This window comes from Dendrobium catenatum, unplaced genomic scaffold, assembly GCF_001605985.2.
Source record: "Dendrobium catenatum unplaced genomic scaffold, ASM160598v2 fragScaff_scaffold_54, whole genome shotgun sequence".
Classification (NCBI taxonomy): Eukaryota; Viridiplantae; Streptophyta; class Magnoliopsida; order Asparagales; family Orchidaceae; genus Dendrobium; species Dendrobium catenatum.
Genome location: NW_021318516.1, coordinates 604,062 through 615,876, shown reverse-complemented (window position 1 = coordinate 615,876; position 11,815 = coordinate 604,062). Strand labels below are relative to the sequence as shown.

Genomic DNA, 11,815 nt, shown 5'->3' with positions numbered 1-11,815 from the left:
CCCCCAAAAATTTTTTTTGTCCTAAAATGTCTATATATTTCTTCAAATTTAGTTTTAATATTTTCTTTTGTGTTTTTCAAGACTATTTAATTACACTTTTTTTATTTTTCTTACTTAATTTTTTTAAATAACTTTTATATATATTATTTGTAATATTTAATTATTTGTATATTGTATTTGCCCCCCTCAAAATTGAAGCTGGTTCCACCCCTGAAAATGAGCATATACGTGAAAAGGTTGGAGTAGCTCCAGTAGAAAATAAGTTTAGAGAGAGTCATCTTAGATGGTTTGGTCACACAAAACGGCGGCCTTCCAATGACCCGGTTAGGAGAGTAGAGGTATTAGATTTGACTTATGTTAAGAAAGTTAGAGGCAGACCTAAAAAGACTTGGTTAGAAAATATTAGGAATGACCTTTCTTTATTAGATTTAAACGAGAATTTGACCTTTAATAGGACACAATGGAGAAAAAGTATTCATATAGCCGACCCTACGTAGTGGGATAAAGGCTTGATGTTTTTGTTGTTTCTTAGCCTCTTTGTTGCTAGGGTCACTCGTTGAAAAATAGGCTATCATTCTTTGGGTGCCCCTTGACTATGTTGATTTCAAAATTGATAGATTTGTCATAGTAACAAAGTTTTTATGTTTACACGTTATGGCCATATAGAGTGGTTGATATATACACTTATCTTTGGTTACATCTTAAATCTCTCATTGATCATTTGATTTTCATGAGGATAACATTAAATAAAACTATCATCTAAATAGGTTCAATTTGACGTTCAAAAAGCATTTTTATTAGAACACAAATTTGATAGAGAATAGCCAGTAAAACTTTTTCAAATTTGAGAACTAAAAACAGAGGAAAACTAGCTGACTTTCAGAGAAATTCAGCAAGTAACGTGCACAGTTCTCAGAATCTAGAAGAAAAATAATGAAGAAGAACACTTGAAATTCACTAATAGAAAGAAAAGAACAATCCAATACAATGAATTTTTAATTTGAGAGGAAGATTCAGCTCTCCAAATCTCTAGCCAAAGTCTACAGCCCAAAATCCATGCCAAGATCTCAAATTCAGATTTCAAATCCAAGATAATCCTAATCCTAACAAGAAGAGACTAATTAAAGCAAAAGATATATACTTAATCTCTAAACAACCCCTAATTTAAATTTTAATTAGTGCGTGTACCCCATCCCATCAGCCGCCTCTCTCTCTCTCTCTCGTACCCCTTCTGTGTACATGAACCGGTCCATCCTGGACCGGTTTAGCTGGCCCTTGGGCCTGTCTAACGAAATTTGTCCATGGGCGACACCTTGACCCTACTCAAAAGACTAGCTAGAATGGTAGAACGAGAAAAATAAAAGATGGGTGAATAAGGAGAAGAGAGCTCTGATATACTATTAATCTTTGCGAATAGTAAAAATGGCATGAATCTAAAAAAAGCCTTCCAAAAATATATTTATAGGTTAAAAAGAATACAAGAACCAATGGCTACACGTGAACAATAATCTCTGACTTGATTGCCTAGACTAATGGCTCAAATTGATTACCCCAATGAGTAAGGTCTTCTAACTAGGGCACTAACTGGATCAATCAAGCTATTTTTGTTAGGTGGATGAGCAGTACCTGCTTACTCAGAATACTAATTTATCTATTAGCTAGGAGTATCAAAATCTTTATTCTAAAATTAAGCTTTGACATTTGAAGTTTTAATTTAGACTAGCTCATATCTTTCATGAAAGAAACTTTAAGACTTCTTGGTTGGCTAATAAAGTTCTTAACATCAAATCAAAGAGAACTCTAATTCAACTGAAGTTATATAAAAAGCTTGTTGGTATCGTAAAAAGCTAGATAAAATCTTATTCCTGACGTTGAACTTTTTTGATCCAATATTAAGGCTTAGTTTGGGACGGTTTTTTTATTGCTTCTTAAAACAACTTTTTAGCATAAAAATTTTAATTTTTGTACTAAAAAACTGCTTTAAGAAGCAGCAAGAAAGCCGCCCAAACGAAGCCTAAGCTATTACCTACCCTTCTCTAGTTTCTAAGTCCTAATGGATGCCCTTTTATTGGGGTTAATTTTCTTCATGCAATTTCTCATCACCAATGACATTTATCCATAACTATCACAATTTAATTTAATCCCTGGCTAGGCATGGCATCACTTTATGTTGCTTGGTTTGGGTAAATCCACCTCAAGGTGCTCAACTCTCAATTCTTCATTGTAAACTTTTAAATACATAAAAAAATCTGCTTAGAGCATCTCCAACCGAACGTCAAACATGCGTATGGCGTCGTTCGGTCGCTCCAGCCGAACGTCAAATCTTCCGCCATTTACTTGCGGATGAACAGTGCAACGCCAATATTAGCGTTACACTGTTCACCTACGCTATTTTGCTCTCTCAACCGGATAAACGCGCGAAAGAGAGAAGGATCGTTACCTTCACAGAAGCACTTAAAATGGAGTTCAATTGGAGCAGCACCACAGCATTTTGGAGTTTTGTTGTATTTTGTCGTGAAAAATGAAATTCTCCGTTGGAGATGCCCTTAGTAGATTAAATTCACTGACAAAATTTTACGTGTGTCTGGTGGTGGTGGAGGTGGCCGTTGAGAGCAGCATATTTGCCTAACTGTTGACTGTATCTGCCATTTCTTGTGTGGGTTAAGGTGAAATTGGTTGACATTAATGCACTGCAATTAAAGATCGCAAAACTAAAGAAATCAAATTTCAGCCAACATTTGAACGAAGAATTCTCATAAAAAATAAACACATTTTATCGAAATTATTTTAAACAGCAAAAGCATTAACTTTCTGTATTCACAAAGAGCAACATCTTACTATACTGCAACTTTCAAAACATGCCATTTATGAAAAGGAGTAGAGTAGAAGCAGCTCCATTCTCTCAAAATAGGAAATTGAACAGCTACAAAACAAGTGTTCCAATGAACAATATCATTCACAATATTTGGATCTAAGACTTGGATTTTATTTGGGATGACTTTCTTGCTGCTTCTTAAAGTAACTTTTTAGTATAAAAATTTTAATTTTTTACTACAAAACTACTTTAAGAAGCAGTAAGAAAGTCATCCCAAATAAAGCCTTAGCATCACTCTATAAACATAAACATCAAACTGACGTAGCTACATGAATTAATATCAAATCAGACAGCAGATGCCTACAAAAACCACAGATTGTTCATAATTCAACTTCTTTAAACCAGAACCGTTATATCATACAGTTGCTTACAAGCTCATATTCAGAAGTTACCACTTTCCTGACTTCACAACCTCCAAGTTCATGGTTACCAGTTCTTTCGCTTACCCTCTCATCCAATTCCTAGCTGATGCAATCTATTGTACCATATTGAGTGAAGGATCATGTGAAACAAATCATACTTCAAAGGCTTGCTGTGCCAGAGAAAGTGTTTTTGAACTTTTCTTACTCCCAGCTGCAACAGCCTGAATCTCTCTTCCGGGATTGAAACCAGTAAATCTTTCAGTCTCGGCACATCCGCCTCCGGAATTATAACAGAGAAAGCTTCCCAATTCAACACTTCAAAGAAAGGTGGAACGTAGTTGTCAGATATTATGACAGGAACACATTCATAGTAGATGGATTCAACAACTCTTGGACTGTTAACTTCATAGCCCCTTGGGCAGATACAATACTTGCTATTCTTCATGTGCTGGATATAGATCATTTTGCTCTCCACACCAGGAGCCATGGGGCCTAAGATTTTCATGTCTGGGTCTTTGTTCTCCCAGTGCTGCAGAAGGATAGGACGGAGTCGACCATGCAGATTTCCTGCATAGAAGGCTAGAGTTGATCTATTGTCTGCAGAATTTCCACCGAGATCTTTGAGAGGATTTCGTGCCGAACGGACGTAGATTTCAGGAAGAGAAACATCTTTTCCCAACTGGAAACCTCTTCTGAGATCAGCATTGCAGAGGGCCCGGATTGAAGCTCCCATGGCTTGTGCTGTTATATGAGGTGCCTGGCAGATGAAGCACAACTAATCAGAGGCGTGAATTTATAGATGCATATATAAATGCTTAAAAATGCTTACAAAATAGGTACACAGAAAGATGCACATAAGCATACACGAATTTTTACGTACAAAAATTAATTTTGATCTTATTTTAAGGTGGCTAGTTTCGATCCGAGCTTGGCATGATCTCAGTTCAATCTAAGCTGGACTTATAGCATGTCAGACACCTCATTGATTTGGACTTTAGCTCAAATTGAGCCAAAAATGGTTCCACTTTTCGCGTGATCTTCAATCTAAAGTCAAAATCTTAACCCTCCACCAAGTGAAAATTGGGACTTGTTAGGAGATCAAGCTTGAAGGTATTGAATTTCTTAGCAATCTCAAAAATCTAGGTGTAGGAAGTTTCATCAATCATAACAAGAAGACAAGGTTTAAGCTTTTATTTAAGAATAATATGTACATGCTTTTGAATGGAAATGATAAAGTGATTACCAGGTAATGAATTCTCTTAAACTAATATTCAACAGCATAGTTCTTTGATTAAATGTTTATCATGTTCTAAAGCAAAACAACCGAACAGAAACATGCAATACTGGAAAAAGATCCAGGAAGTATAGTTAACAGCGACTCTGCTAAGAGGCTTTTTGATGCAAGATTCAATAACTTTTCTCAGATTTGCTCTATGCATGAAAACTGACCTGGATAAAGAGCAAACTTTTAGTCTATGATGCACCGACACTTCTCCTCAAAGAGGCGTGCAGTGTCCGACACGACACTCGTCCGACACGTGTCGGAGACGATGAAAACGTGTCCGATTAAAAAAATATTAAAAACAAATTAGACACGCGTGTCCCGTATCTTAAATATTTTATAATTTTTAAAAATATAATTTCTTATATTTGACGAGATTTAAACTAAATTTCTTATTTCATATCCATAACACCAAATCAACGTCTGCATTTAATACCCATTCATCGAATATTTTCATTTTCATTTCTCTTTGGCAGTGAAGGTATTTTTATCTTCTCTCTTTTTGCACAATTACAAATCTCTTGTTGAACCAGAGTTGAAAGTAGTGATATTCAATAATGATGATATTGAAGACAAAAAACAAACCTCTAAAGCTAATCCTAATAGTTGAAGCTTGAATGCTTGCTGTTGTAGTAAGTTATTATTTGCTTATATTTTTGTGGTTGTACTAGATATTTTGTATTAAATATTGTATACTATAAGCTAGACAAGTTATCATGTCATTCATTTATTATGTTTGTCATTTCTAATATGATATTATATTAATATATATACACTATATAAAAAAATGTATTGCCGTGTCCGCGCCGTACCCGTGTCCTATATTTAAAAAAAAAACCGTGTCCCGTGTCCGTGTCGTGTCCGTGTCGCCGTGTCCGTGTCCGTGCATCATAGCTTTTAGTATGTTTATTGCAAGGTGATAAATAATAACAGGAAACAAAAATTTCAAAAGGATTAATCTTGATAGTCATCAAAAAAATTATATTGATCGGACATGAATCTCGAGGGAAAAATCAAGTTGGAAACTTCAAAAATTAAATATGGGATCATCTGAACTCCGATTTCAGCAAACTTACAGTCGAACAGATCGTCTCGGAAATACAAACCCAACGACACCAAAGTCAATTCAATCTGAGCCCAAAATGGTTCAAATCAAAGGCCCAAAGCACATTCAGAAGGTTCAAACCACAATTTAGATTACCAAACAGTTTCAAAACATGACATGCTTATAGTCGAATAGAACGGCTCGATGAGACGAATCCAATGAGCCCAAGATTGCCGAATTTTGATATCATTAAGACCTTCAAATATGTAGCGAACGATCCACGATCAAGGGATTAAATATCGGCTGTCCATCCAAACCACTCCACATTTGCCCTTGATCCCCCCCTATTTATGAGTCATGCCACTCAGAAAATTATAAATAGCCCCTCATTTCTCTTAAGAGGGGACCCAAGCAAGAAGGAAGAAGAGGAGAATAGAAGAAGATGAGGAAAGAAACTCCTCCTCGACCACTGCCGGAGTTCCGCCCAACTTTCAAGTGACACCGGAGTTCCGCCCGACTTTCAAGTGATGCTAGAATTCTGTCCGATCTCCAAATGACTCTGGAGTTTTGCCCGAATATCATCTAACGCCAGAGTTCTCCCTGGCTGCTCACTGACGTCGGACTTCTACCCGACGTTTCTGCTCGTTGCCAGATTTCTACCTGACACCTTCCTTCAGACCTCCGTCGTCAGACAACGGTCCTACCGACTTTCGTTGCCTGCCGACTACGATCCTTCCGACTTACGTCACCCATCAACTATGGTCCTTCTGACCAAATGAACATGTCAACAGTGACTCTTTGTATTCCCACCATGTACTTCATATAATGTACATCATGCCAAGGCCTTTCCTCTAAAGAAGGGCCTCATTTGTAATCGACTGCAAATAATAGTGGATTCATTCAAATTGGGTTAGACCCCATGGTTTTTCCCCTTTTTCAGAGGTTTTTCACATAAAAATCTTGGTGTCTCATAAATGCTACACCCTCTCTCTTATCTGTATGCGTGTTGGATCTTCGTACAACGTTAAGATGTTAAACTTTATTTTTCTCTACTATCGCGAATACTCTAGGATGCAACAATTCTGATATATTTACCTCTGCCCGCTTCTTGTGATAGCTCCGACTTTGATTCTAGAATAAAAGTGCAAATCTAATGCTTTCAGAGAACATTACATGAAAATATTGTTATTCTTGATAACACGACTGAATTTTGAAAGATCTCTTACGGAATTTCAGATCTTTAAGGAAAAATTATGCTTTCAAACAAACAATTTTCATGCAACCAGAGTTTAATCTCAGAAAAGATTTCAGGAATTTAGGCTAGACATGCTACCTCCTCTAAGTGCAAAAAATCCAATCAAGGAATAAAATTGAGAGATTATAAATAAGGGGTGAGAACTTACCCAGTCATGGCAAGCAGCAGCAAAATGATCTGCTCCACCGGTTCTGTTCCAATATGGATACTTTGCTGCAATTAACTCTACATAATTCTTCAGATGCTGAGCTAAGTTTCTGTGGCTGTGAGAAGTGCGGTCATATAACGCAAGTTGTAGCAAGCGAGAACTAAAGGGCATATAGAATAGGTGAGCCTTTTTGTGATCTCTAACAACAAAATGTTTGTCTGACTGCAATAGCTTCATGAGCCACCCTTCAGAAGCATATATTCCTCTCAAAAGTGGCTGATGAAATACAGGCTTGTTTCCTTCCTTGTATACATAGATTTTTAGCGTCCGTTCCATCAATTCATAGCTTCTGCAGCAAAGAAATATGGTGCCATGAACAAATGAAAGTTAAATGGACAATAGAAAAGCAATGTAAAGTGAATAGAATATAATTACAGACTATATTGCATTCTTATGGAAAGAAAAGTAATGAAATCATTTCATTTATTACCACCCAGGACAAGTATCTAGCATCAAAATCTTACAAGTAGGAATGTCCACAAAGTACAATAGTATCTCAAATGTCCTATAGATTTCTTATTCAGGCTTTGTTTGGGACGGCTTTCTTATTGCTTCTTAAACAACTTTTTAGTAGAAAATTTTATTTTTTGTACTAAAAAGCTGCTTTAAGAAGCGGTAAAAAAGCCGTCCCAAACGAAACCTCAATATGATCTTGAGCCAACAATATATTGGCTTGAGATAGAATTGTTAATATTCTTAGTTAAAAGTACAACAAGGAGCGATGCATCACAATCTAATAACTAGCCAATGTTGCGAACACCAACTAGCACTTGAACATTGCCTATAGTTGACAAGAGAATGAAGTATTCTAATCTACAAAATATTTAGGAAGTCAATATTAATATTACTCATGTATACTCTTGACATGATTTGCCATACCAAATGAATAATTTACAAGGACCATTAATTTGGCATTTTCAAATTTTTATTGCCACAAGCCTATTACAACATATTAATTTAATAAATAAGAAGACAATTATGAAGGGTCCAAAAGACTTCAGGGTAAGGAAATAATTTCTCATACCAAATGAATAATTTGCAAGGACCACCAATTTTGCATTTCCAGATTTACAGTGCCACAAGCCTATAAGTGTAGACATTACAACATATTAATTTGAAAAATAAGAAGACCATTATGAAAGATCAAAAAGACTTCAGGATAAGGAATTAATCAACTCCTACACATGCACATACATCCTATTTTATATGTCCATAGTTATTCAAATTGACACAACTCTAGAATAATAACAATTGACAAACACTTGTCCTCGAGAAGCAAGCATATTGACTCTCGTTATATATCTTTCTCTACTTATACCAGTGGCTTTTTCGTCCCACACTCGCAATTCTATTTTATCTCAAGAAACATGACAATTACCCGGGCAGGCAGTGGCACTCACTCTCCAAGATTTGATGGTCACTATGTACTATAATCACTACATCCGAAGTAGTTTATACCTCTATAACTTTGCTCTATTGTAACTATGAGGAATAACCATGAACTTAGCAGCATTGGTATTCGCTTATAGAAATCTAATTGGTAATGTAGCAAAACTGAAACAAGTACATAAAAGATTAAAAAAAAAACATCATTGGTGAAAATCAATGAAAAGAACAACAATCATAAAGTTTAAATCATAAGGAGCAAGGATTTTCATGTTTATCATGACATTTTACTGTATTTATCACCTCTTAGAAGAGCAAGAACAAGATATCTAACAAGCGTCAAGAAAAATACATGGACAAAAGTTACTGAAGTCCCTGAAGTCCAGGAATAAGAAAAATGATTTAAGTTGCATCAACAAAAAATATCTGCAACACAATAGGGTTGAAGAATACAGCGAACAAAGAAATAAAAAGCAATAAGCAAGAAGGCCTTACCTTTTAAACCTGGAAATGTTCCAGAAAGCAGGTTCAAAAAGTTCCTCATCATTTTTCACGACAGGAGTGTTGTGTAGCAGTGCCTTAGCAGCTAAAAGCTGCTTATCACGTTTTGAATGCCACTGCTCTATCATAAACGCAAATTATACTTCCAGGAGAAGGAAATAAGAAAGAAGGCCAGCATAGGATGCCAGTGTAATTTTTCATATAGAATTATAGACATACCTTTTGATGATTAGAAGAATGGTAAGCTAGCATTTGTTGTTTCATTTCTGAAACTGATACCGGCAGCTTACCTGGCCTCGTTTTTGTTATGTGAATATTAGCATTCTTAGAACCAAAAGCTGAAGAAGATGAAATACTAGAACTTGGCAATTGTGTTTTGTTTGTAAGGCCTGTTCCCTTCATTTGACATTCTGTTGAATTAGAATCTGCTTCATTTCCTCCAACAGCTTTTAGTGGAACAATAACTTCTTCATGTAATGCTCTGTTCCTCTCAGAAAAAAGATCTGTATTGTTCTGAGATTTAAACGCAAAATCATTGCCAGCTTCTTTTGCCACCTCAGTAGAAGCAAAATCCTTTTGGTCAACAATCTCGTCATCTGTGATAGACCAAGAAATTTGATCCTCAGAATCCTTAAGTTGTGGTCTCTCCTTAAAATCCAATGAGATTTCGCTATCGAGATCTATATCCTCCATATGGCCAGTAACATTAGCTAATAGAACTTCTTTTTTTGATACCACATCCATTGGTTCATCTCTGAAATCAAATGCTGTTCTTCCACTGGCATCATTAATCTCAGTTGACTCTAGCTCCTTGAGAATTACTTTTGGATAGGTAGAGTTCTGTGTATCACTTAAAAGTGAAAACAAATTCAGCCTTTTTCGCTCTAGAGAAGTTGCTTCACCTGACAAAATCTCTTCTTTCTTGAGGCTAGGAAGCACAGGCAATGAAACACTCCTATAAGGTAGTGTAAAAGTATGAAAAACTAGAATAAGTGAAGCAATAATCCCTATCATGAACAACAGTCTCCTACTCCGAAACCGGCCTGGCATTTGAATTGGGATAACAAGATCATCCATTTCATGCAACAGTAAAGCAGCTCAAAGTCAGAACCTTTCACCCCCGAAAATTTCCAGAAGCAGCACACCATGCGTCAAGTTAGGGGCTGTTTGGATACAGGATTTATGCAGGATTTGAGCAGTAATTCTGCTAAATCCTGCCAAACTGGATTTAGGGAACTGTAAAATCTCACAGCGAGTTAAATCCTCCGTTTCCCTCTTTTTGCCGTATATCCCGGCGGATTTACGGGATTTGGCCGAAGAAGCGCGCAAAAGGAAGAAAGATGGCTACCTTCGCAACGAACAAGCTCCCGTCGTCGTCGTTACTTTGCGAGCAAAGAGGAAGAAAAGGAGCAAATAAACGTCTTCTTTTTAATCATTTCAAAAAGGATTATTACAGAAAGGTCGCCCTTTTGTCCATTACAAGAGGACTAGAACAAAGGGCTTAAGAGCTTCAAAGTGAAATGCCACAAGACGAAAACCTAGGATTCCACTAACCTGAGTCGCGTTCTTCAGTTCTGCCTTCCGTCATTCGAACAAGTAAATCCAACACCAAAGATTCAATTTTTAAGGAAGAACGCAGTTAAATCAGACGAACAAGCATTGGCGCTGGAACAAAGAGTAGCAGCAGCGAAGTAGGGCTTTTGAAACCAGCAGGTTTCATCTTTACTCATTCCTTCACCAACATGACCTCGAGATCTACTGATTAGAACTCCCATGAAACAGTTGATGGAGATATAACAGCGATGAAACCAGTAGCCTCTTTCTGGCAGACGAAAAATAAATGAAGGGGGTGTTTGGCTGCTTGTAGGATTAGTAAATCCAATAAATCTCGATTTATGAAATTTTATGTGAGCTAACTTTTAAATTTTATTTAGTACGATAGGTGTTAAAATTGAATTAATTTTTTTATGAATTAATTGATTATTTATTTTGCAATACAATAAATTTATTTTGATTTTGGTTTTGGCTTATGAGGTGTAAAGATTTAAAGGGGTTGCTTGGTTCATTTAAAGCAGAGCTTAGGTTTGAGATAGATTAAGAGGGCAAGAATGTATATATAGTTAGAGAGATTATAATGTGAGAACATGAACTGTTCGAAGGCAAATCAGGGCGTGTCACATCACGTGGTACACAACCACGATACACAACAAAAAGGTGATGTGGCATGCTCTGATTCGATTCTATATGACGTCCGGTGTCCACACAGAATAATTTTTCATGAAGTTAAGCCAATGAACATTTAGAGTCGCCCTTAGGTTTGGAATGTTAGGGATATTTGCTAGCATATTTAACCGATTGAAAGTAAACGATTGGTAGTTAGAGCAATGAATTGATTTCCAATCATATTGAATTTTCAAGACTTATTTTTTTTCAAAAACAAAAAGGGTAATTTCAAGAATCGGACCAGTTTAACGTGTTTTGATTAAAAAAAATTAAAACTTATTAGCTGTAAAATTTATAATATTTAATAAAAAAAATAATATGATTAAAATCACATATAAAATATTTTTTTAAAATGTTAAACAGGATATTTTAGGATAAAAAACAGGTTTGTAAGTCAATTTAAACCCGTCCAGTTTATTAAATGGGTCAACCGAATCCAATTTTTTTAAGTCGAGTTCAAATCAGGTTGACGAATCAGGTCAATTTATAACACCCTACTAATCTCTTCCAAGAGAGCAGAGTTGTTATCGAAAGTTCTCTCCTGTTATCAGGAGGGGTAATTAACTATAGGGGCTTGCGCCTATAGGAAACCAGAACTAAAATAAAAAAGTCCTCATTAAATGAGGGCGAAATCTCTGGGTAGTGTCTTATCTAAAACTCAATCTGCCTTCTGAAAAT

General features: G+C 36.1%; 1 protein-coding gene across 1 annotated transcript; it reads right to left on the bottom strand.

Annotated features, from left to right (window-relative positions):
- Positions 1-3,297: 3,297 nt before the first annotated feature.
- LOC110103884 (probable glycosyltransferase At3g07620) lies at positions 3,298-10,766 on the bottom strand. Its single transcript, XM_020832755.2, has 5 exons — positions 10,469-10,766; positions 9,134-10,296; positions 8,909-9,030; positions 6,968-7,316; positions 3,298-3,994 (listed from the first exon to the last, which is right to left on the bottom strand). Exons 2-5 carry the CDS (start codon positions 9,989-9,991, stop codon positions 3,326-3,328), a joined length of 1,998 nt encoding a protein of 665 aa, XP_020688414.1. The 5' UTR covers positions 9,992-10,296; positions 10,469-10,766; the 3' UTR covers positions 3,298-3,325.
- Between the last annotated feature and the right edge of the window lie 1,049 nt (positions 10,767-11,815).